Here is a 27182-nt window from a genome sequence, read left to right as displayed (position 1 = left end):
AGGCATAACTGAACTGATTACGTTTCAATTAGGTAATGAAATCTAGATGCCTTCAACAAGGAAATACAGCCAGGACTGGGATGTCTCAAGGTGTGCTTATATTAAATTTTCCACGTGCAGGTTCCATTTGAATTTAAGGAAGTTCTTGACAACACTATAGTTGCAGCAGTGTCACATTCTTCAAAGCTAGTGAGCTCATGATGCCATATTTTATTTAAAGATATAATTTATTGTTCTCAAACAATTCTATCTTTTTCATTGTGGATTCAATTCTTATTTAAGTTTAACACATCATCTTGTTCTTGGGTAGAATGAAATAATAAAAAGTAAAAATGATATGGCCTTTAGATAGTTTCTTCAAGGAAAATGTGAAAGACAAGACGGCTGAAATTCCATTAGGATGGCGGTTTGTGGAGAGAAATGAATTTACCTTTCTTTTTGAGTTCTTCACATACTTATTTGAAGACCTTTAAGGTTTAATTGTGCTTCTTATGATAAATTAAGGGATCCTTTTCCCCAATTATTCAAAATGAAATTTGAGTTCTTTATTGTTGCTATACATGAGTCAAAGGAATATTAGCTGTTTTGAGAATTAAGAAAAATTGGAAGAGGTGCTTGTGGAGGTTATTTTATTTTATTTGGTTGGTGGTTGGGTGATGTTAAAGATGTAAAAAAATAATACTCATGGCCCTATACATGATATTAAAGCTTCTTTGACCATTTTTTCAATGCATGATTATAACAATTTCATTCTGTTTGTAAATTAATCAAATTTAAGTTTGAGTACTGACGAGTCTATCTGTGCTTTTTGTATACTTTAAGCTTTATCATTTTTTGGGGTTGTGTGTGTTTATTAGATATCTAAATAAAATCAATATACTAAGTGTGCATATTGTTATATCTCTTTCTAAATTAATCTAATCTTGATAAATATGGACTCACAGCATAGTTCTTATATTCAGGCTTTAATTTATTTTGTGTCATATCTGTTTGAAATATGCATGTTGTTAGGTTCGGATTGAGGCTGCTTTGGCATTACATGCATTGGCTGAAGTTGATCCAACTTGTGTTGGTGGTTTAACTTCATATGGGGTGACCAATCTTACTGCTTTAAGAGAGAGTGTTTCGTTTGAAAAGGTAAAATTCATCAAATCTTAATATTTATACTATTGCATCCTTTATTATTATTGATGAAAAAGTTCTATTAAAGGTAATATGAAATATGAAAAGAGTTCAACAGAAGAAGGTAACAAATCTTCACAGCTGATGTACAAAGGAGATGCATGAAAAATATAGACAAACATGTATTGATAACTAAATTTAGTTAAGTTGGCAGCTGATCGGAGGCTGTTTTTGATTGATGAAGTCCAGTTTCCTTCATTTCATTATGCAAATTATTGTTTTCTTGGTGGTTTGGTATTCTCATTAGTGCTTCAGCTGAGTTAACAGTGGGAATTCATGGTTAAGGAGTAGGTTCCCCTTCCTATATGTGAGTTGTTTGTTCTTAGCTGTTTTGGGACAATGGCTGTTATATATTGACCGAATATTAGCTGAGTTGGAAGGTTACATCTACCATATTAGAACTATTTTACTGATTAGTTTGTTTTTTCACACATGTTAATAGAATATAGCTCAGATTTATATGCTATATATGCTTCAATTATATAGGATTCTATTTTTGTAATAGATTATGTAGTTAAAATCCTAGTAACTATAAACAGCCTAGCCATTGAAATATAACTAATTATTATTACTACATGGATCTTGTCAAGTGAATCTTTAAAAACAAGAATAAGTTCGTATCATACATAAAAAATTTCAGTTGTTTTATTTGTGGAGGGATTATGAAAAAGCCATCTTCAACTAGTGGCTCTCTTGTAAATTTTCATTCTATAAACTAACATTGATACCTTATTTGCAGGGAAGCAATTTACAGTTTGAGCTCGATTCTTTGCATGGGCAGGCTACTGTCTTGGCAGCTTTGGTTTCTATTTCACCAAAATTACCTCTTGGTTATCCAGCAAGGTAAGTTGTCTTGCCTCCCTCGTTAATTATATTTTGTATTTTATTTTATACCTGCACAAGTTATATTTTCACATCAAATTTATGAATTTCTTTCTACTATTTAAATATTTGTGACTATGCCTTGAATTTTGAAGTGCTTAGTCGTTTTGCTTGGGTTGTAATTTTTATCCATGTTCTATGATGGAATGGAAGTGGATTAGCACCTTGATTTGTTTGGATGAGGAAGTTTGAAATGATTTGAAGTATAAAAGAATCTAAATTGTACATAAAAGCATCAAATGATTCAGACTTATACTTTTTTGTATTGGCTATATGATACTAGATATAAATATTGGTTTTTTTGTTTATTGTTGTATTCCATTAAAGGGCATCAATGGTAACCAGTGCTTTTACAGGATATGCTCTTCTAGCATTCTTCTTTAACATGGATCAAATTTTCTTGCTAAGTCAACTCCAATTATAATTTGCATTCTTAGTTTCACTTTGGTGCTAGGTAATATTAGTTTGTGTTGTATGGCATTTGTACATTGAGTCATTAGAGACTGTTAGAGTTAGTTAGGACTGTTAATCAGTTACGTAATTGTCAGTCAGTCACTGCTAGATTATATTTCTGTTAGAAGTATAGAAACTATATATATGTGTGTGTATGTATGTATATGTATATGAGTCTATATAACAAAGTATCATAATTTTCAAGTTTTTTAAAAAATTTTATATTTAAGCTATACATTAAGAACTTTTAATTTAACGGAGATCGTTGAGGGTATGTTTGGTTTAAGTATCTTCTGTTTTCATTTTCAAAGAAAATAGAAAATAACACTGAAAATACATTTAGTTTTCATTTTAGAAAATATGAAAATATTTTCAAAAGAAGCTCTATTTTGAAAACAAAATTTTATTGTTTTCGATATTTCTGGAAACGCTCATGAAAATGTGGTGGCAAGTTGTAATTATGTGATCTTTTGTTGTTCAGATTGGTTGCAGTTTTTTTTTGTCAATTTATTTGCAACACTATACACTTATTCTTATATTTGTTTATTTGCTGGAACAAAAAAATATTCGTTTATTTGTTCATTATTTCATCCCAATTTTTTTTCCGGTAGCAGTATCAGTCAAATGCATTTTTTTAAGACAAAACGGTACTAATTGTATTTATATATTATTTTTGTAACCTTTTTTTTTAGTGATTTTGTGATTTTAAATAATTTTTAATTTTAATCATGGGTATGGTTGTATGGCAGAGATTTACACCTCACGCGCGCGCACGTGCACACACACACACACACACACACACACATATATATATATATATATATATCAGATCATTGTGTAGCACCAAATATATTTTATATAATCAGGCTGCCATAAACAGTTCTAACTTACTCTATCAGACTACTAAACACAATTTACAGGTGTCATACAGCACACACTAATGGACAACGACAGAATAATTGTTATTTATGAAATTTAATGCTTGCTTGATTTGCTGTACTAATTTGTAATACTGTGCTGTGCTATAACCAGGTTTCCTGGAATAGTGTTTGGGGTTTCAAAGAAAATGCTGACAGAACATAGTCGCAATCCAGTGGCAGCCACAGTTGAAAAGGAAGCTGGGTGGTTGCTTTTATCTTCATTATTGGCTTCTTTACCGAAAGAGGTTTGGACTTTTTGATAATTAGGATTTTTCTTAAGCTATACTTTTTTTATGAATTTTTTTTTAAAGGAAATCATTTGTAAATATTTGGTATCAGCATTACATAAATTTAACCTTAGTATTTGATAACAACATTAATGAGAAGAATCATATATTCAAGGGAGTCAGTCTTAGTGGCTACTTTCAGAATAGTCCTTGATATTTCCAATTCTTTTCAAGCCCATGTCCATTTTCTGATTTTCTTTAGTTATCTATCCTCTTGGAAAATTATAACATGAAATTCCTACATGTTTCATAAAATTTGTTAAGATGAAATCTGAAAATTATTATTAAGATAGGACCTATGACATGTCCAATAATTGATTTAACTTTTAAGCAAGTTTCTCATGCGATGGAGTTTTTCCTTGCACACAGGAGCTTGAAGAGGATGTCTTTGATATTCTTGCCTTATGGGCTAGCCTATTTGTTGGGAATCCAGAAAAGGAAATTACAAAAGCTGAAGATTTAATGTCGATGATACAGTAAGTACATCTTAACATTAGACTGTATCATTTCTGTGATAAAGTTGTTTTTAGATTATCTTATTTTTCTCTCCCATTAATTGAATTCTTCACCCATCCGGTGATTACTTTGTAATTCATTATTTCCTCTTGTATTTTGTAGTGTATGGTCTGCAGCTGTTCATGCACTCACAGCATTTATAAAGTGCTTCATATCTCCTAATGTTGTGAATGGTGGAGTACTACTTCAACCAGTTCTTGTATACCTTAGTAGGTATAACTTGGTCTTGTATACCTGCTCTTTTTCAATTATGACTGACTTCATTTGACATTTTATAGTAATTCCTATTATATGTTGAATGCAGTGCATTATCATACATATCAGCATTGAGAGCCAAGGAACTGCCATATGTAAAGCCTGCGGTGGATGTATTTGTCATCAAAACTTTAATAGCTTACCAATCTCTTCCTGATCCTATGTCATTTAAGAATGACCATCCTCAGATTATTCAACTATGTACATTTCCGTTCAGGTAGTGTTTACACTGTTTCTGCCATTTAATATTTTGACTTGAGGTTGAATGTGATTTGTTTAAAATATAAAAGATGTTCCAATTTTCTCGTCTGTGAAGTAGTGGTTCTTTTAAATGACATGTAATGTAATTAATGTTTTAGTCTTGTAACAAAATATTTAAAAAATGGCATTATAATGTTTTTCTTTTTCTATTTTACTGATTGATGTCATTTCCAAGAATTTTCTGTTTTTAAGAATTATTTTTTTTTGTGATCATTAAAAAATAGTTTCTTGAGGAATAGAAGAAATTTCAATGAACATGAGGTAAGGACATAGATCTAAACACAACACAAAACAACAAAGAAAAAAAGAAAAAGCTACCCTATCTCTCAAAATTTTTGTTGTGGAAACACCCTTAAAAAAATACTACAACCTTACGTCAAATAAAGGCCAAATGCCTGTTCTTATCCTAGATCAATTGTTGTGCCATAGAAAACTTTTTATAAATACAAAAGTTATCCTCCAACCATATACATCGAATTGTAGTGTAGACTGCACCATTGTCACAGGACTTTAGGCTTCTTCACTTCACCAAAACCATTAAGCTAATCAACAAAAAGTAGTAGGCAGTAGAAGGACCTAGGGTTAGGACGCACTCAACATTCACTAAAATTTCCATTTCCAAATAAAAGAGTTCCATGGAGAAACACCAACAGAACAATTTAAGAACAGATGAGAAAGTAAATATCAATTGGACTGTATGATAAAGTAATGCAGAGAGAAATTAGATTGAATGAGAAAGTGAATATCATGTTAGCCCAAAAAATTATAAACCATGTTTAAAACACAAGAAATTGTGCTACATTGTGACATCTTATCAGTATACTTAAGTGAAAATTTAAATGATTTTCTTGCTTTTACTTCATGTTTTTAACAATTGATTAACTGTTAAATCTTCATTGATTGATCTGAGTATTTGTTGTTGCTTGTTTGAATAAGATATGCTTCAGAATGTGAAGAAAGTTCGTGCTTGAGATTGCTCTTAGACAAGAGAGATGCATGGTTGGGTCCATGGATTCCTGGAAGGTTTCTATCTGCTGCTATGCAATTAAGCTCTCTTTTATTTTTATTTTTTTTATTAGAGTATATTACAATGAACCCGTGATGTCAGATGAAATTACAAAGATCTTGTTGCGAAGTTAAAAAAAGTCTCCCTTTTAATTGCAAGAACCACATACTATGCTGTGTTAGGTTCCATCAATTTACTCTTGGAGTATTTGAAGCTGTTCTAGGTAGGCTAAAACATGTTGATTTTTCTTCCCTGTATCAACCCACATTTCTCTCCTTCATCCATTTTAAGCTTTACAGGAGTTTGGTGGCACTTCAATGTATTTGGTTTCTTTCTCCTAATAAAATATTTTTATCAAAAAAATATAAAAAGAAAACTTGTATAGAATCTGTATTTTTCTCCTCTCTCAATCTTTTGTTGTTTCCTCTGCCACTAACTGCTTCCCAAAGCATTAGATGCCTCTGTCGACTAACTGACTTAAATAGGTGATCTATATTCCTCACTTTCTCTCTGTCAACCCTATCTGATGATTCTGCCCCAAAATACTGGGTTTTATTCAATAGAATTTCAGTGCATGAGATTTTCCATTCCTTTGCAACAGCATTTTATATTCTAAAACAAAGTGCCAAATTGTGGCAATGGAATTTAGTGATGTCATCAATTATGTTAATATTGCTGTTATCTATTTATGATGTCTGATATAGGTGAGACTGATTTTATATAGAATGTTCAGCATTATTTTGAAAACAAGTAGAGAGGTCCTTTTAGGTGTCTCTCTTTTGCTTCTCAATTTCTAACTTGTCTATCTGTGAAAAAAGGGATTGGTTTGAAGATGAGCTTCGTGCTTTTCAAGGAGGAAAAGATGGCCTTATGCCCTGTGTATGGGAGAATGAAATTTCTAGCTTTCCTCAGGTATTAGTTCTTTGGAGAATACAATTCACAATCAGCTATGTATGTAGTTACCAATATGCAAACATAATTTAATGGGTTAACTATATATTAACTGATCATTTGTCTCTAACTTTTTTTAATATCAGATATATTTTTGCCTAGTATTCCTAAAATGTAATTGTCCATTGTTTTTGTTAGATAGACCCACGATTTTATAAGTCTATATTATGGTTTTAAATCTTTCAATTAAATTTGTGATTGTTACATGCACTCTTTTCGCCTTAATGTATTATCAAGTAATTATTGGAATTTGGAACATATTTTCTTTTTGTCTGACAAGCTTTTGGAAGGTTTTGAAATCACCACAAAAGCAGAAACATTATCGAGTAGAAGCTGCAAATTAGAAAATTATTTTTGGCATTTTTTTGTGGTGGAGAAGGCCTTGTGCACGTTACAAAAGTTTATTGCACAAATATTGATAGGAACCTCTCTAGGAATTGAGTAAAAAAAAGTAATTTTTATTGATTTAGTGAAATTGAACAGACACGAGGATGAAGAATCCTCCCCCCAGGGTTTCCCCTTTCTTATAATCCAGTACACTATGCCAATTCTCATTAAATACAATATTTTGAATGCTCCTCTCTACTATTTCCCCAACTTACATTAGTGTCCTTTAACTAATTACTGTAACTAATCCCGATCGCTTTGACTCTCCTTAATTGTATCCTATGATGAATATTCATGTGATTGACACCTGACTCCACCTAGTTCAAAAGGATTTTGTTAGAATTTCTCTTCACATTTAAATAAATTTTTATTTGTTCATCCAACTCATTCACATTATCTTTTTTGATGCTGTCTTATTATTGTTGGATGGATTTATACTTCACTAACAACTTAATTTTAACCATGAAGCCGGAGACAATAAGCAAGACTTTGGTGAATCAGATGCTTCTGTTTTTTGGGATCATTTTTGCTTCTCAGGTAGTTCATCACACAACCTCGCATATTGCAGAATTTTCAGATAGTGGTTGCTTGTATTGCTGACATCAGTTAGTTTCTTTATATTTCAGGATAGTGGTGGCATGCTCTCCCTTCTGAGCATTATAGAGCAGTGTTTGAAAGCTGGGAAAAAACAACATTGGCGTAAAGCTAGTCTTACCAATATTTGTGCAGGCTTACATGCTGGCTTTAAGGTTCTCTCCATCCTTCTATTGGTATTAATAAAGGATCTTGTGTGGATATCACCTAACATAATGTTTTTGGTATCATTTCCAGGCTTTGCTGTCACTTCGGCCACAAAAATTAGGACAAGAGATTTTGGGTTTGGCACAATCTATTTTCCTGGTAGGAAGTCCTTTAATAGTGATACAAAAAGTAAATGCATCTAGTATCTTGGTATTGGGAAAAACTCAAGTCTCATGTCAACTAGTGATATGACTAAATTAATGTAGATAAATGGGAGGACAATTCTCACCTTATAAGTCAATTTTGTGGGGTTAAGTTAGGTCTAAATTCACATTCTAAGAATGAAAATATATATAAAAAAAATCAATACTTTCTTCAATTATTTTTAAATACCTATTGTTGTTGAAGTGTTGTTGCCCTTTTTCTTTTCTTTTGTTAAATGTTGTGACATGTTTGTTGAATTCAAATGGAAGGGAATTTTGGAAGAGGGAGACATTTGTGCATCACAGCGTAGAGCATCATCTGAAAGTCTTGGATATCTAGCTCGATTTGGAAATGATATCTTCACTGCAAGAATGGCAAGTTCTTCAGTCTGCTTTTCAAGATACATGTTCTTCACTGTTCTGTTTATAAGAAACATTCTCTTCATTTTGTAGGTTGCATATTATGTGAGAATTTGAGAAATAAGAACAGCTAATCTTTGATCATACAATCATTCATGGACAATTAAGATTGAATTTGAATAAAAGTAATCTTAACAATCCATGTATGGTTATATGGGCAAGATTAGCTATTTTCATTTTTTGCGTTCTCACTTAGCACTCATGCACATAGCTTCTCAATTTTGTCCGTGCTAATTACGTTTTCATTTCTGATTGTCCTTTTCATCAATGATGGTGGCAAGCAGACTAGATCACTACTAGGTGACCTAAATGGTGCAAGTGATCCCAACTATGCTGGATCAATTGCTTTGGCACTTGGCTGCATTCATCGCAGGTCATTTATTATAATACTAATCAATGCTTAATAGTTTGCATGTTTATTTTAACATTTTCTTTAATTCCCCCAAGATATCATCCTTTCATTCTGAATCACTGATGAGTTTTGATTTGTTCGAGCTGTGTTTGTCTATACCTTAGCACAAATTCTGCTTTAAAGTATAGAGAATCAACATTTGACAGGTTTAGTTTTAAGGGTATAAAATAAAAAAATTCTGTGCTGGGTTTTTGAATGTGTTGGCCTGAAATAAAGGGTGATTAATTTTTTTTTTTTAATGATAAAAGATTAGTAAGAAAGTTGAGTTTAAAGAAAGGAGGATAAGAAATCCTTCCACGAGAACAACAACGGAAGAAAGTTACAATGAAAATTGTTTAGAAAGAGATGCACAAGAGACATGAGATAGATTCCGTATGTTTGAATTGCTATACTATGAGAAACATGCATTTATATTTGGAGTCATAAATACAAGGGTACATTTAATTTATAATATCATCTTAGATATTTCGCTTAGCCGATCAAATAACTACTTCAAACTTATATAACTGATTATATGTTTTACTTCCTTTTTCTTGCTATAGGGTCAATTTATTATTATTATTATTATTATTTTTATAAATCTGGCACCCTGTCCCTAGACTACAACATTATCTTTTCTCTATATAAGTTTTGACAGTTTTTTCTTATATATATATATTGACTGCAGTGCAGGAGGAATTGCTTTGTCAACTTTAGTGCCTGCAACAGTGAGCTCTATCTCCTCACTTGCTAAAAGTTCAGTAGCTAATCTGCAAATTTGGTCTATGCATGGGATTCTTTTAACTATTGAAGCTGCTGGTTTGTCTTTTGTCTCTCATGTCCAGGTATTCCCATTTTAAATGTAAACATCTTCGGATCAATAAGAATTGATGACCTGTATGAAAGAATAATTGCAGTATGAAGAGCTTTTCCCTTGTTCTAATGTGATAATATTTGTTAAGGAGCAATTAAATCTTAGTACTATGAAATGTTACTGATTGATTCATATGACCATCCAGTTTTTTTATTTTATTTTAAATTAATTAATTATTACAATTACCCAACTCCATTACAGCAAACTCTTCAATGATAAATGTGCATTTATGTGGACATGGCTGAGAAAAATGCTGCCAATGTTTTACCAATAATAAGAACTGAGTTTTAGTTCTTTGTTTTGTTACTAAGGGTCTGCTTAGATAAACTTCTCCAAAAGTACATCTTGGAGAAAAAAATAGGAAAGAAAAATGAAATAAGCTTCTCAATTAGCTAAAAGCCTAAAATTAACTTATGTATAAACTAATTTATAGAAGTTCTCTCCTATTGGCTTCTCCAAAATCTTAATTTTTAATTCATGCATAAACTATAGTTTAGTTTGTGGAGAAACTTATTTCAATTTTTCTTCCCATTTCTCTCTCCTAGAAGTGATTTTGGAGAAACTTATCCAAACAGGCTCTAAGGCCTATCCCTCACTTAGTTGCCGCCTGTCTTGGCCTTTTACATAGAAGTTCATTTCTGCCTTTACATCCTTCTAGTATCTACTTCTTTGATCTATCTTTTTGCACCCAAATTTTGAAATGTTCCATTGTTTGGATTTTTTAAACTAGAATGGAATGAAATGAAACATAATGGAATGGATTCCACTCCATTACATCCAAAACCCCAACTTCTATTTCCTTCCATTTGCTTTTGGGGGGAAGGGGGTTGGATTGAACCAAAACAAGTATCCATCCCATCATCTTATATCCAAACAATTGAGTGGTATTTTTTTTTTAGTTTGTTCTATTCCATTGTCCTCTACTTCTATAAGATAGCCAAACATAGGGAAAACTATGTGCTGCTTTTATTTGTTGATCAGATAAATGTACCTCATTTTATTATGCAATATATTTTATTAGACATCACACGATTTTCTCTAATTTTCTTTACAGGCAACCCTTTCTCTAGCTATGGACATTCTTTTATCTGATGAGAATGGTTTAGTAGACATTCAGCAAGGAGTTGGCCGCCTTATAAATGCTATAGTTACTGTTCTTGGTCCTGAGCTTGCCCCAGGAAGCATCTTTTTCTCACGCTCTAAGGTAATAGTTTTAGTATTTTTTAGTGAAAATAGAAACTTATTGAGAAGAAAGAGAAAATAGTTACAAGGAATTTGGAGGTAAGCAATCCCCTTTAATGTAAAAGGAAATCACAAATGAGAGATATTAAAAAAAATCTATAAGTGTTGCTGTGTCGAAGAAGTTTCCACAAATCAGTCAGTTGCTACGTCAAAGAAGTTTCCATAAAGATACGAGAGTTGCACTTGTAGCCTACAACTTATAGGCACTGAAGTTGTTCACATGATCTAGGATCATCATTTCTTTTCAATGTATAGTTCATACAGTATTTTTTTTTTCCTTTCCAGTCTGCCATTGCTGAGATTAGCTGCTGGCAAGAAACTTCAACTATGCTTGAGTAAGTTTCTTCATTCAGTATAATTAACATTTTCTTGCAGTGATCTTGTTTTTGTCTTCATGTTGTCTTTGTTGATGGTTATCAAAAGTTTTGCTTGTTCTATTGCAGGAGTGCACGCTTCACGCAACAACTTGTTCTTTTCGCACCCCAAGCTGTTTCTGTACACTCCCATGTGCAGACTCTTCTATCTACTTTGTCATCGAAACAGGTTTCCTTCTTATTTATTTTTCATCATAGGTAATGTGTTATTCACTCTTCTTTTCTGCTTACACTTTTTCCCCCCTTAAAAATGCAGCCAACTTTACGGCATCTTGCTGTTTCTACTCTAAGGCATCTAATTGAGAAAGATCCAGTTGGTTTCTCACCTTGATATTATTTTTAATATAGAAATAATAGCACGTTGGATTTTTGTGCTGAGAAGTGATTTTAATCTTTACAGGCTTCAGTTATTGTTGAGCAGATTGAAGATAACTTGTTCTATATGCTGGATGAGGAAACTGATTCTGAGTACGTATATAGAAAAAAGGAGCTTTCTAACCCTTTCTTGCTGATTAGTTTTTGGGTTACGATCAAACACCTTTTTTATTATTAGTTTCATGAAATTATTTTAGGTAATTGCCTATGCATTTGTTTTGTAATTGTCTCGCCTCTATACTATAAATAAAAATTAATATTTATGTTTATATTAGAGAGGCAGAGTGATGTCAGAAGAAATACAAAACCTGGAATTAGTCGTTCTTCTAGACAGGTCAATAGAAGGCAATACCAGTTGACAATAATGAAGTGTGCAATGTGCAATAAAAACTGAGAATGAAACTCTACTGTAACAGATTTGTTGAATACTGAATGTTTGTTGATAATTATTCTTGTTTTTCTTCTTTGCATGCCTTCCTTTGTTGCCTTTGGTTTGTTTTAAATATTTCAATCTTCAAAGGAGATGTTTATATTCAGCCTTGTTTTCTGATAAGATTGTTTGTTGGCTCTCCCTCAAGTTTCACAATTTTGTTTTATTTTATTTTATTTTATTTTATAGAGGGGGGATAGTCGGGGAGAGGGAGTGGTTTAACAAATTCATTTTGAGAGGGAAATGGTGGATGATGGCTTTTACCATAGTCAACCACAGTTATCATTTATATTTTATTAACAAACTGTATTTATAAACAAATTGGCTTGGTCATGGTGCACCATAGTTATTGGCATTTGGCTTTTAGACTGCTTAGTTCTTACTCGTTTCATTTGTGCAGAATTGGTAACTTGGTGCGAACCACAATCATGCGATTACTCTGTGCATCTTGTCCTTCATGTCCTTCACATTGGATATCAGTATGTCGCAAAGTGGTATGCTTTCTATTTCTAAAAGCAGTATATTCTATATGCTTTTAACGGTTACAATGTCTAGAAACTGTACTGCAAAAAGACATGAAAAACTGATGTTTTTAAAGGAAAATAAATGAAAGAATGATGTCCAACGTCAATGAAAGGAAAAGCAAGGATGTTCAAATGACAGTAACTACTTTTCCTACTAAACTGTCAATGGGCAAAAAAGATAGAAAACATCACTTGATGGTGATGTCATGTTGAAAAGTTATATGACCATAAATTGCCTCCAGTCTACTCCTCAATTCATAGTAGGTACTAGTGGAATATTACAAGCATATGCTGTCAATTGTTCATCCCTCCTTTATATTTTGGTAAAAAAAATTTTTTTGACACTTTACGGTACTCTTCACAATGGTATGGAATTATTACAGGTCCTTGCAACATCAATGAGGAACACTGAAAATAATAATATTGCGGCAAATGATAACTCAGATGGGGATTCAAGGTTGAACCTTGGAGATGACGAAAATATGGTTCCTGGCTCCAACAGCATGCAGAGTCACAAGTTTCAAGGTCCCATTGGTGCCACTAACAGGGAGAAGTACCTCAGATATAAGACAAGACTTTTTGCCGCAGAGTACGTATTTCTCAACTATGTAATTTAAAATTTTATATGAATGTATTGAACTTAATGTTTCTGACAATGATAAATTTACCCAATTTAAAATTTAAGTATAATCACCCCTTTGTTTTACTATTAAAGATAATTAAAAAAGGATTCTGTCATGTGATGTTAATTTATCTAATGCTAAATATAATATATCCTCATTCTTTAGGAAAGAATTAATCTTGAAATTATGTCATGATTTATATTTTGAGGCTGTTCTTTTTCTGATTAAAAAGTATGATTTCAATCTTTCTTTACTATTTGTTATTTGAATAATTAATGTTATTGCAGATGCTTGAGCCATCTACCAGATGCTGTAGGAAGAAATCCTGCACATTTTGATCTATTTTTGGCGAGGAAAGAACATGCAAGTGGGCAGGCCACTGGTGATTGGTTAGTTCTCCACTTGCAAGAGTTAATATCACTTGCTTATCAGGTACTGCTTTCTTTTCAGAATATATTAGCCTTGCATGACTTACCATTTGCACTTGTATTGAATATTGAAGATATATTAAAACTCAACAATGACCTCCGCTTTCTTTTTCCCCCATATCAGATTAGCACAATTCAGTTTGAGAACATGCAGCCAGTAGGTGTCGGTCTTCTCGGCACTATTGTGGACAAGGTAATATGTTCCCTGTGAACTATGATGGCTTTACAACTTGAATGCCTTTTATCCCTCTTATCTTTTTTTGATAACAATGCAAAATACTTAATAGCAAATAAAAACTTCTTTTGGAGCTAATTAACATTTCTTTTTCTTTTTCTTTTTCTTCTTCTTTCTATTTATTTTTTTTCCCAGAGCAACTTGTTATTAACTCCAGGGTCTGTGGTAGACCTAAGGGAGAGGCTTTGGGGTGGTTTTGTAACTACGATACTCTTTGTTATATTTGACTAATTGATTGAGTGAAATGCCTGTATTTCCGTGAATTCTTTTCACTTTCAGTCTTCGGCATCTCTTTGTGCTCAGCCAACTGTATCTTTAAGCGAGCCTCCATTACAAATACGCAAATGCATTGGAGAGTCTTATTGTATTTATTGGAAATCCCACATCGACTAAAGATGAAGCTAACAAAGAATATATATAAGTGGGGAACAATGTTCACCTTACAAACTAGTTTTGTAAGATTGAGTTAGGTTTCTAAACTACTTTCTTAAGATAGTGTCAAAGTCTATCTTGGCGATTATTGATTGTTGTTGGGTTTATTAGGCCACCCGCTATCAAATGTCTAGTTCTGTATATAAGTGGCCTTATCTTACAAGTCAGTTTTGTAAAATTGAGTTAAACTTTTAAACCACTTTATTAAAAGTACTGAATTCTCTTATTTTATCCTTTCTATGTTTCTCAATTGCCTTTGATGATATCTTATCCTCCTATTGTCCTAAAATCTTTATTTCTTCTGTTTAATAGTACCACACACTAGAAGTGGCAAGCGTTGGATTGGGTAATTTTGTAGTTGGATTATAATGGATCAAATTAAAATAATCTATTAATCCATTTAGATCCACTAAAAAATCATTCAAAAATTTAACCTATCCATTAACAATTTTTATTTGGATGGATATCCAAACCATCCATGAAAATAATATTTTAAAAAATTAAATAATTTTTATTTTTGAAATATTTGTTTGCTATCCCTTTTGTCTATCTTTTTTTTTTCACTCTCCTGTCTCTATTATTCATCTATCCACACAATTAATATATCTTAAATGTCATAATATTGTCATTATTACCACAAAATTTATATCTGCTGCAAATTCAACATGCTCTCTTAAAAAAGTAGGTTAAAAGCTTAACTCATTCTTATTAAATCAGCTTGTAAGGTAAGGATTGTTCTCTACTTATATACACTATTATGACCTTATTCCTAGTCGATGTGAGATCTCCAACACACTCCTCACGCTGAGGACTAAGCATTTTGAGTGTGAAGTTTGCAGGATTGAACATCTGCGAGTGGTTCAATAACGACCTAATAGCAGATGGTCTGATAAGCCCACTAACAATCAAAAATCGCTAAGATATAGACTCTGATAGATTCTGATATCATCTTTAGAATGTGGGTTATGGACCTAACTCAATAATACAAAATCGGTTTGTAAGATGAGGTTTGTCCTCTACTTATATACACTATTGTGGTCTTATTCCTAGTTGGTGTGGGATCTCCAACATGCTTCTTTTGTGGCTGTTGTTTATTCTATAATGAAAGTGAGATTTCATATTCATTTGCGAAGAAAAATTGAAATATTAGTTATTAAAAAATGTATTAGTTTTTACTTTGTTTATCAAAATCTAAACCTTATCAGTTTTTTCATTATATTTTTCATTCACTTGTAACTTTGAATGTTTTCTAAATTCTATGGAGTCCTTTCAAATCTTATAAATCCATAAAGTCTTTTAAAAAAATCTTATATGTCATTACATTTTTATATAATCTTTTAAAATCTATAAGACTTTTTATGCCAAAATAGTCTTTGAAAATCTCAATCCATATAAATACCAAAAAAAGTTTTAAAAAATGTAGCAAAAGAAAATCCCAATTCAACTTATCCCCTTATTATAATACAAAGGATTTTGAAAACATGGTGGATGAATCACTAATTATCCATAAAATTAAATAAATGGTTGGATACAATCCGCCAATATTATATTGTATAATGGATGGATTTGGTGGAATTTCTTGGGGATGAATTGGATGGATGGTAGATTAATGGATTTCTTGCCACCCCTACCACACATTGACTATAAGGTTTTAGTATAGGTGACAAATTGGAAGAAAGAGATTGAGAATAAGAAAGTTTAGAGTCTCAGATAAATTTTGTATTCAATACAATTACAATCTGATTTCAACTGGAGTATATATAGACATAACAGATGACTGTTATGAGAAACTAACTATATGACAGAGACAACAGTTTATATCTAACTCGACAGCTAGCATCAGCTGGAGCACTAACAGTTGAGTTGAGATATACTACAACAGAGAGCTAACAAAAAGCTGAGATACACTATAATACTAACTGACATATTTTCTTCTGTCTAAACAGTTGGGTATAATTTGACCATTGTTTACTTTGTAACAAATTATTAGGAAAAACTCATGTTCCACATCAACCAAACATCTTTCTCCTCTAGAAATAAGGCCAAGATGGGGTATATAGTGGGGGCAACTCTTACCTTATTAGTCAGTTTTGTAAGGTTGAGTTAGGCTCAAACTCAAATTCTAAGACTAATAAAATGTTCAACTAAGTGTTGAAGAGCTCAATCACTTCTATTAATTATCTAGACTTCATGTTGAAATATACTAATCCATATATATTTTCTGCTTAGTTTTTTGTTGTGTATTGACTGCATGATGTATCTTAATCATATCATCTCCCTACTGATGAAGATTTATTAATTTGTTCTTGTATGTGAATTTCGATTAACAGTTCGAAAAAGCAACCGACCCTGAGCTTCCTGGGCATCTTCTTCTGGAGCAGTATCAGGTATTTGACAAGATGTGCCAAATTGTTTTCCATGCCAAGATCTCAATTATTTAGTTAATGGAGGATACTTTTTTCTTCTTTTTTTTTTCTATTAAGATCATTTAATTAATTCACATATCTATTTGTTACAAGGTCCTTTACAATATGTGCTGTTTTATGGTTAAGTAGATTATGAGTTTTGTGAATCACTGGAATAACTGAAACTGTACTAAATATAGGCCCAGCTAGTATCTGCAGTTCGTACTACCTTGGACACATCTTCTAGCCCTAGCTTATTGGAGGCAGGCTTGCACTTGGCTACCAAGGTAGCAGACTTCATTTTTCTCCTCATTTCGTATTTTATCTTTGAAATTGATTTATTTCTTTTCTAGAAATCCCCCAAAACTACTTCTGTAAATCCAATTGTGGGCATCCCTCAAACATATCTTATGTTAATTCTTTGGAAGTTGGAAATGTATGTGTGATGTTCCTTAAGTAAGTGATTAAAGTTAAATACAATTTAACTACTTTGTTTAAAAATTTTCAGATACTAACAAGTGGAATCATCAGTGGAGACCAAGCAGTGGTCAGGCGCATATTCTCACTGATTTCACGCCCACTGAATGACTTTGAGGATATTTATTATCCTTCATTTGCAGAATGGGTCACAAGCAAGGCATGTGAACTAATTGTTATTATGTATCTTGTTAATTTTTCTGATAAGTTTATTGATCTTTTTGTCTTATTATTTTTTATTTTTATTTTTTTTTATATTTTAGATCAAAATAAGACTTCTGGCTGCTCATGCTTCTCTTAAGTGTTATATATATGCATCCATGAGGAAGCACCAAGATGGAGTTCCAGATAAGTACCAGGCATTATTACCATTGTTCCAAAAAAGCTCAAGTATTCTGGGGAAGTACTGGGTCCATACATTGAAGGATTATAGTTATATATGCTTATGCCTGAGCCCAAAGAGGAAGGTAAGCCTGAATTTGAACTTAGCAGATGTTAATGAGTGCATAATTTCATCTGGGAGATGAAACCTGGATCAACAAGACTTGACACTTAATATCATTGTGGCTGCCTTCTCATTCTAGTTGCTTCTTTCTTTCAGTGGAATCTGTTCCTTGATGGACTGCAATCACCTATTGTTTCTTCAAAGTTGCGTCCATGCTTAGATGAATCTTGGCCAGTAATTTTGCAAGCACTTGCACTTGATGCAGTTCCTGTGAATTCTGAAGGAAATGAAGCCTCAGTTGAAAACACCAAAAAACATAGTGTTGATACGTATCAATATAGCATGGTTGAATTGAAGCGTGAAGATTTTAAGTTCCTGTGGGGATTTTCCCTTCTTGGTCTGTTTCAGTCACAACATCCTATCCTCTGCAGACCAATTATACAGCTGGCTTTTGTTAATGCTAAGCATGGTGGGAACTTTCCAAGTAATGAAGTGAAACCCTTAGGCTTGAAATTATATGAAATTGTACTACCTGTGTTTCAATTTCTTTTGACTGAAAGGTTTTTTGGAGCTGGGTTACTTACCATGGATATTTGCAAAGAACTGCTGCAGGTGGGTGTTTGCTCTAATGGGATTCTTTGACATACAACTCCAAAACAACATTTTAATGTTTGTGGTGGATACTGTCTTCTAAATCATGCCCTATTAAGATAACAGATATTATGTTAAATGGCATTTACTTGTACCTATCCATTTAATTTCCCTTGAATATATAAATGCATATTCCTCATTTAGTAAATTCATCAACTCCATATAGAAGGGATTTTCTGAGCCTAAGTGAATTAAGTAAGTATTACATTAGATAGTGTGATACTGATACATAAAACCATTCACGTGCCTCCACCTAACAACTTCAGCTTTTATGAGATTTGGTTGTCTGTGCCTACGTGGTCAATAGATTGATCCTTTGTGGTTGACACAAGGTAAAGAGAGCCTATGCATTGTCCATGCTTAAGGGCTCTTGCGTGAAGGGGTGTGTAAAATCAATCTTGTACCTCCACCTAACCGCCCAAGTTTTAAGAGAGATGGTCCTTAAAGCAGAACTTGCATACATGCTTGACATGCACACTGAATATTCATAATAAACTAGTTATTTTGGAATATTAGCTTCTTCAGTTTTCTTTCTTATATACTTTTAGTAAACATTTGGAACCACATCTTATTTAGAGCCTCGTGGATACTCACATTTTATTTGGAGGATCGGCAACTTCTTTAAATCTACCAACAGTCCTAGATAAATAAGTGATACTTTTTTGTCTTTACTGGTTCAGAGTAGAATGTTGGACTATTTAAAGGTAGAAAAGATTGAGACTAATCTGCACTATGTTAATATATCAATGGTAATCCACTACAGTGTCTAAGGAGAGATTGAAGTGTAGAATAGTCTTGCTTGTTTACATTCACAATAATTCCTATGCTCATATGGTTGAATGCATATCATATGGAATGGGCATAAATAAAGACTATTCTTTACATTTCTTATTCATTTTAATGGATGCAGATTCTTTCGTATTCCACATACATGGATAACCATTGGAATAGTCTTGCGATATCCATTTTATCACAGGTAGACATTAGATAAACTGATTTAAGGATTTTGACTCTGCATTCTATTTTATCTCCTTTATGGAGTAAATTTACAACAACACTTCAAGCACTTTATTCCTAAGGTAGAATAGGTTCTCATGTTAGTCTAGTAAGCTTTTGTTGCTTCTTCAACTTTTCTGAGACGTGTGTAAGTTCAAGTTTCAATTTTTCCCCACAGGTTGCACAGAATTGTCCCCAAGAAATTTTCAATAGTGAAAATTTTGCTTTGATAACAATGGAACTTTGTTTAGACTACCTTTTGAAAGTGTTTCAGAGGTATTTAATTTCCTGTGATTGATGATTTAATGCAGTTTCAATTTCTATTGGACATTTTGCATTGGATATATATACTTTGGTAAAGAGATCTTGTTTTTCTGTTGTCTAGTGCTGACACAATTTCAGTGTCTCATCCAAACTCTGAAGTAACTGTGATCCATACACTATGTAGCACAACAAAGGCAGTTATTAACCGTATTGAAACCAAGGTGTGTCTGTTGTCTATGATACTGGATGATTGATTTTGTCTTGGCCATTATCTTTTTGTCAATCATCTATTATTCTGTTTTCATGGAAGTACTTTTCAATATTTTATTGTAAATTGGTCTTTTATTGTATTCATTCTCAAATAATATTCATGGATGATTTGTTCTTATGATGATTGCTCAAGATGCACAAGAATCCCAAATCAGTGGTTCTGGCATTAGTTTTAATTGGCTACAAGTGCGTTAGGGAAGCTACAACTGAGGTGTGCTTATCAGAAGCCATTGACATGGTCAACTGTACAAGTCCTTTATTAAAGAGAATCATTGATGGTAAGCCATTTTAGTCGAAACTAGTTTGGTCCATATTCATGCATCTCCATGTGAATAACTAGTTTGAATGCTAATATTTGACACGTATTTCCTCATTGTTTGCTCGAATGCATTTTTACTGGTTTTAATTTAATGGCACAATCTTTTTGTGGAAAAAAAACAACTCGAGTCCCTCAAGTTTCAAGATTTGAGCTCGATCTTGGCATCAAGCTAACCCATATACGAGTGAAGAATCAACTTTGATTCATTCAACAGCACATCTAATGGATCTTGTACCCAATTTTGTTTTGTAGATGAGGCTGAAGCTGCGCCTGATGATAGCATTCTCCCTCTAAAAGATATGTTTGGAACTTGTTTGAGTGTAGTTGCTGCTCTGACTAAGGATTGCATTGAGGGCTTCCATTTGCAGGAGGTTAAAAGTTTCAACCAACGCAAGCTAATGCATACAAAGCTTGCGTTTTCTCTTGAACAAATTATATCCATTTCTAAACTAGCTCTTGAAAGTAAATATGCCGAAGATTGTGAAGCAAGGAACTCCATCTGTGTTGGTGCACTGAGATATTGTGTTCGATGTATCCAAACTGTACTTAGTGATTCAAATATGCAGGTAAATGAATATGCGAGAAAATCACACAGACCATGACTATTACCTAAAAAGAGATGAAAATGACAGAACTTTCTTTTAAACAGGTTCAAGTAATAGGATTGCAATTTCTTAAAGCCAGGATTCAAAGAGGTGCAAATACAGAAGATAACTCTTTCATGATGTTTCTTGTTGGGGAGCTAATTGCCGATATTTTCACTTTGATCCACAAAATGTTGAAGGTATAGACAGCGTTTGCATATGTTTTTTCATTAGTGCAATTTATATTGTCATCATTTCATGTTATTTGCTCATTGAACTTCGCAATTCACGATGTAGCTAAAGGATTCTATTTTTTATTGATAACAGAATACTATAACAAGAGAATCGGTAACCATTGCTAGTGAATGCTTGAGTCTCCTGGTGCTGTTACAAACCCTGTCAAAAGGCAATGACTGTCAGAGAAGTTTTATGAACCTACTTCTGGAGGCCATTGTCATGATTTTCTTGTCAACAGAAGCTGGGTTTTCTCAGGTAATATGAACAGGATTTTCTATTGCTAAAGTTAACTCTTCTTAATTTTGTTATACATTTTTTTGATCATGTGAACAAATGACAGGAAGTTAGTGATTTAAGAAGCACAGCCGTTAAGCTTGTTTCTCGTCTTGCTCAAATTCCTTCATCGGCCATTCATTTCAAGGATGTTTTACTATCAATGCCTCCTCTGCACCGCCAGCAACTTCAGGTACTTCTATGTTACTGATGGTGATGGGTGTGTTTGTGATATGATTATTTACATATATTTTGCTCAATTAGCATATCCTCTTGTGATTTCTACAAATACTAACTTACCATCTGAAAGACCCCTGATGCAGATTATATTTCTAGAAATGGAGAATTTCTTTTTCTGTCCATAAAAATAATAAGCTCCCATTATAATTTCTAATATATTTTACGTGCAGGGTGTAATCCGAGCTTCTGTAACACATGATAAAAATCCCACAGATCTAAAAATACCAGTTTTGGAAATAAAAATGCCAAAGCCTTCAGAAGTAACTGAAGAGAAACATTCTGTACCATCATCAGCTGCTGTGTTGCAAACAGATGAAAATGACAAGGAAGAAGATGATGTCAGTGAAGATGATTGGGATGCATTTCAGTCGTTTCCTGTCTCTAAAAATGACGACGGAGATGATTCAGAAACAGAGCATGCTGCTGAAGGCGAAGTTCCTAGCCAGGTTAAAATATCATCAGAAATGGAAAGCTCTATTGAAGGTGTTGAATTTCAAGAAGGTTGTATTTCCAAATCCATCAATAGTGAAACAGGGCTGAAAAGTGATGAAAGTCTAGAGGTTGTCCAAGAGAAACATGATGATCAAACTTATCCAGGTTCTGACAAGACACGTGATAATGAGAATCAAGAGATGGAGGAAAAATTGGAAAACTCGGGGCTTCAAGAAGAGGGAACATCAATCCCAGGAAATGATCCAGTTTCTTGTGACCAGAAGCCTGAGGTAGAAGCTGAGATGGAGGAAAAATTGGAAAACTCAGGGCTTCAAGAAGAGGGAAGATCAATCCCAAAAAATGATCCAGTTTCTTGTGACCAGAAGCCTGAGGTAGAAGCTGAGATGGAGGTAAAATTGCAAAACTCAGAGCTTCAAGAAAAACTAGTTTCTTGTGATCAGAAGTCTGAAGTAGAAGCTGAGATGGAAGAAAAATTGCAAAATTCAGGGCTTCAAGAAGAGGGGATATCAATCCCAGGAAATGAATTAGTTTCTTGTGGTCAGAAGTCTGAAGTAGAAGCTGAGATGGAAGAAAAATTGCAAAATTCAGGGCTTACAGAAGAGGGGACATCAATCCCAGGAAATGAACTAGTTTCTTGTGATCAGAAGCCTGAGGTAGAAGCTGAAGGATCAATTGAAGAGAAAGTGGTGTCAGATTCTCCGACACTTAAACATGGATTTAGTGAATCGGGTAATAGTGAACAGCGTAATAGGTGTGATGGAGATGCTGAGAAAGACAATCTGAATGAAAACGAGAGTGAACATAATAGCACAAAATTAGAACCATTTGCTGAAGACCATAAAGAGTAAGTAAATGGAAGGGTATAAGATATATTGATTATTATTACTCCCATAGCATGAAAACCGCGTCAAAATATCTTAATTTTAATCATTGTAAAAATGTGTTCTCTAGTAGAGACCTTTATTTAATTCCAATCCATATATTATTATTTATAGCATCTACTTTTTAATTAGGATGTCGTATGTTGTGTCTCTGTATATAAGAAATAAAACATTAAAATATTATAATTATATTATTCATTAGATTTAAATATAATTTTACTATTTCATCTCTAACATTTTATAAAATTTTAAAAAGTCTTTATTGTCAATTCTTATTAAAAAAAATCTACATGAAAAACATAATATATATATATATATATATATATATATATATATATATATTCATTAAATATATTTTTACTGGAGCCAAACAACTCTCGTTAATAAGCATTTCCTCTTCAATCCAAATCTCACGTTGCAAATTCTAAATCTCTCAATCTCAACCCTAATCCTCCCAATAGGAATAGCTTTTCCAACAAGGAACAGTTTTTCATAATTTGCAATCTCGATAATGATGTTGAGTTTGCCCTCAACGATCATCATCTTTGTGAAGTTGTCACTGGTCATCACCTCACCTTGGAGAAGTTCAACTTCATGGTTCACTACTCTTTCATTGTGCAAGAATTCATGTGTTGCCATAATGTTCATCACTTCAATTGCACCATTGCCAATGTTGCATCCTCCACGACCAAGAAGAATTATCGATTAGCTCAAGATCTTAAGATCTTTGTCACCTATCATGATCGTTGACGTAGTAATGAGGGGATGACTCATTAAAGAAAGGAGATTGATGATCCAGCTTTGTCACCAACGAGAATCAAGACACAGCTTTCCACAGCTTAAGAAGGGTGTGCGTGAAAAGTATGATGAAATGATAATAATAACGTACATTTTGAAATTAACTTACATGACAATGGTGAAGTATAATATAACAAATATAATACGTATTTCAATTGTTACTTATGATTCTTTTTAATAGAAGTTGATGACATACCATTTTTGAAATATTACAACAGGTTAAAGATTAAATAATAACAAAAAATTTCACAAGAACGAAAAGTGAAAAAATGATAAATTACGAGGTCAAAAATTATATTAAAGTATCCATTATATTGAAAATATATGTTATTAGAAATAAGTTAAATCATACCTTTTGTTCTTGTATTCTCGTCAATCCGCAATTTTAGTTCTTCTATTTTAAAATATAAATATTTAGTTTCTTTAATTTTTAAAATGTGAGATTTTATTCCTATCATTAAATTGGTATTTATTAATCGTTAAATTTTAATATTTATTCATATTTAATTGATTTGACATTTAATAATATGATATTAGGAGATAAAAAAATTAAAAGAAACATGTAAATGAATTTTATTAATAAAATAAATATTGATTATTCATTGAAATATACATAAACAAAGTTTTATTTGTATACTATTATTTAATTTTTATCATTACATGTCACATCATTAATTATGTCATTTAAATAGTGATAGATCATTAAATAATGTCAAGATTTAACAATTAATAAACATTAAATTGATGGTATAGCCAAAATTTTATTTTATTTTATTTTAAAAAAAAGGGACTAAATATTTTTATTTTAAAATAAAAATATATAAATTACAAATTAACTAAAATAAAAAGATCAAAAGTATAATTTAATTGGTAACTTTTTACAATAATAAATAACAAAACTATACACATATAAATAAAACTTTTTGCTTCTTAATTTCCAATAAATATAACATTTTTAAGTGATAACAAAACTATACAAATATAAGAGTTTTTTTTTTTTTAATTATGTACCCCTAAACACGGTATACATAAATTTAAACAACAAAAATTTCTTATTCTTTGTTTTGTTTTATTATTATTTTTATTTCATTCTTTTCTTTTTGTACGATACTGAATTAACATAAATAAAAAATGAATCTAAATTTCCATGCATCTATCACTTATTAAGTGGATCCTAATAGTTTTTTATTTCTTTTTTATTTATTTATAATATTTTCAAAACTAAATTGTATTTTTGATTTTTTTTTATTTTTGTTCTACAATTTTAACTCATCTATTTTAAAATATAAATATTTATTATTTTTATTTTTAAAAATAGGATTTTTTGTCCTGTCATTAATTTGATTTCATTGAGCGTTAAATTTTAACATTATTTGTTAACATATTAACACTTAAGTGATGTAATATATACTAGTTTGACGTGTAAAGATAAAAATTAAAAAAAATATCATACAAAAAAATTTCATTTATATTTATTTTAAAAAGTATTTGACATTTATTTTATTAATAAAATTTATTTGAATGATTATTATTTTTATTTTTTTCATATTTAAATGTCATATCACAATATACCATATTATTTAAATACAAATAAATGTTAAAAATTAATTATCAATTAATTTCAAATTTATCAATAAATTAAAAATTCAAGAACTAAATATTTATATTCTAAAATAAAAAGATAAAATTGTAATTTAGCAAAATATTAATTTTATTTCATTTTGATTTTCACATTAATTATGTCGATTTGATTGACTAAAGTACATAATAAATTTGACAATAAACCAATACATTATGAATGAATTTAAAAGTATATATATATATATATATATATATATATATATATATATATTATAAGGAGAAATTTATTTACTTTATGATATATATATTAAGTTTACTAAAATAAACTTATTCTGTTGAATAACTTATGTTGTATATTAAATTTTAACAATCTAATTATTAAATTTAAAATTTTTAATACATAAATTAAATTTGTAATTTTTTTTAAAAAATTATTTGATATTTTATTTTATTAATTTAAATTAACAAATAATTATAAAGTCATTTTATACGTTGATTTGAATTAATAAAATGAAATATCAAATAATTTTCAAAATTTTAAAAAATTTACAAATTTGTTTTATATATTAAAAATTTTAAATTTAGCAATTGGATAATTGAAATTTAATGTAGAACATAAATTATTGAACAGAATAAGTTTAGATAAATTTACTTCTGAAGTAAATAGATCTCTCTTTATATATATATATATATATATATATATATATATATATATATATATATTATTTTACATTCATGTAATATACAACCAAAATGTTAGAAATTTTAACCAAATTAGTTATTTATTTATTTGTATTGTTAGTTGTAAACATTTGTTATTGGCGAGTGGTAATAATGCACCTATGTGAATTATTGAAATGATCTTCTCTATACGGTACCCCACCGGCGATTTAATCTAGAAACAGCATCATTAACTTCATCAATTCAAATAATCAATTCGCAGATATTCTAACCAAGCCATTGTGAGGTCCTCGAGTTTGTTATATGCTGAAAGAGAAGAGTGACTAGTGACACACCTCAATTTGGACCTAGCCTTTCCATAAACTGTTATTTCCTTGAAAGCAAGTAGTGTTTTTCTTCTTCTTCATTTCTTATTAGTTGGATTAAAAAGGATAAAATTAAAATTATTAAAAAAAAATAAGACAAGGAAAATTGTTTAAAGCAAAATGAATGAGTTGTGAACTATTTAAATACTAGCGGTTCAACATCGTCCAAAAAAAGATTGCCGTATCACCACTCTGTTTGAAATTTAACATTAAATCCACGATAGGACGAATTTTGCGATACTTTGTAAATTGGGAGACAAAATGCGCACACAAAAAAAATTCTTGAGAAAAAAATTAAGCCACTCTTTTAAAATTAAAAGGGAATTTCATTTGTTAATTAACATTTATCAAATATTTTCTAATAATCTATAATATATATAAACAAGATAATCTAATTTGTTGCACTTATTTTTTAAGATGGTTCTACCTTTTAATTTTTAAATATTAAAAATTAATTATTATAAATAGAAGACTTTGAACTTAAACTCTTGAAGTTTGAAGATCAAGCACAATATAATTAATTTAACAAATATTTGTAGTTCTTAAATATTTTTATTAGATAAAGATATAGTATTTTTTTAGCTTTTTGTTAATTTACCAAAAAAAGATAAAGATATAGTGAGTAGTGATATAAAATACCTTGATTTCATTATTAATAATGATAATAATAATAATTATATAATCAATATATTTATATCTTGGTTAACTTATTTTGCTTTTTGTAAGAAGTTTCAAATTCTTACGTTCATAATTATGTGATACTCAACTTATTTTTATATTTTTTTTATAAAATATAGATAATGAAATGTGATTAGTTATAAATATAAATATTTTTTTAATATAAATGATTATGAACATTAATCTTTAAGA

The 27182-nt window shown here is 31.1% G+C and overlaps 1 protein-coding gene across 3 annotated transcripts in view; it reads left to right on the top strand.

The window, feature by feature from the left end:
• SWEETIE (HEAT repeat-containing protein) overlaps window positions 1-23003 on the top strand; it is a 36368-nt gene extending 13365 nt beyond the window's left edge. For all 3 annotated transcript variants that reach the window (XM_020369067.3, XM_020369070.3, XM_020369071.3), the window contains 38 exons: window positions 121-189; window positions 1012-1137; window positions 1922-2025; window positions 3550-3682; window positions 4094-4200; window positions 4343-4453; window positions 4545-4712; window positions 5693-5779; window positions 6581-6674; window positions 7569-7637; window positions 7727-7849; window positions 7932-8000; window positions 8315-8419; window positions 8749-8837; window positions 9544-9700; window positions 10784-10933; window positions 11257-11306; window positions 11415-11514; window positions 11602-11658; window positions 11746-11813; window positions 12551-12644; window positions 13058-13263; window positions 13585-13729; window positions 13850-13918; window positions 16723-16779; window positions 16998-17084; window positions 17306-17434; window positions 17538-17741; window positions 17876-18331; window positions 19281-19346; window positions 19545-19642; window positions 19752-19851; window positions 20034-20178; window positions 20472-20785; window positions 20869-21003; window positions 21131-21295; window positions 21381-21506; window positions 21724-23003. In XM_020369067.3, coding sequence (XP_020224656.2) covers window positions 121-189; window positions 1012-1137; window positions 1922-2025; window positions 3550-3682; window positions 4094-4200; window positions 4343-4453; window positions 4545-4712; window positions 5693-5779; window positions 6581-6674; window positions 7569-7637; window positions 7727-7849; window positions 7932-8000; window positions 8315-8419; window positions 8749-8837; window positions 9544-9700; window positions 10784-10933; window positions 11257-11306; window positions 11415-11514; window positions 11602-11658; window positions 11746-11813; window positions 12551-12644; window positions 13058-13263; window positions 13585-13729; window positions 13850-13918; window positions 16723-16779; window positions 16998-17084; window positions 17306-17434; window positions 17538-17741; window positions 17876-18331; window positions 19281-19346; window positions 19545-19642; window positions 19752-19851; window positions 20034-20178; window positions 20472-20785; window positions 20869-21003; window positions 21131-21295; window positions 21381-21506; window positions 21724-22854 — 5763 coding nt within the window. In that variant the 3' untranslated portion in view covers window positions 22855-23003. The remainder of the gene's footprint in view (window positions 1-120; window positions 190-1011; window positions 1138-1921; window positions 2026-3549; window positions 3683-4093; window positions 4201-4342; window positions 4454-4544; window positions 4713-5692; window positions 5780-6580; window positions 6675-7568; window positions 7638-7726; window positions 7850-7931; window positions 8001-8314; window positions 8420-8748; window positions 8838-9543; window positions 9701-10783; window positions 10934-11256; window positions 11307-11414; window positions 11515-11601; window positions 11659-11745; window positions 11814-12550; window positions 12645-13057; window positions 13264-13584; window positions 13730-13849; window positions 13919-16722; window positions 16780-16997; window positions 17085-17305; window positions 17435-17537; window positions 17742-17875; window positions 18332-19280; window positions 19347-19544; window positions 19643-19751; window positions 19852-20033; window positions 20179-20471; window positions 20786-20868; window positions 21004-21130; window positions 21296-21380; window positions 21507-21723) is intronic.
• The last annotated feature ends 4179 nt before the right edge of the window (window positions 23004-27182 follow it).

Source organism: Cajanus cajan, chromosome 4, assembly GCF_000230855.2.
Source record: "Cajanus cajan strain Asha chromosome 4, NIPB_CcT2T_4, whole genome shotgun sequence".
Taxonomy (NCBI): domain Eukaryota; kingdom Viridiplantae; phylum Streptophyta; class Magnoliopsida; order Fabales; family Fabaceae; genus Cajanus; species Cajanus cajan.
This window is presented reverse-complemented; position numbering and strand designations above follow the sequence as displayed.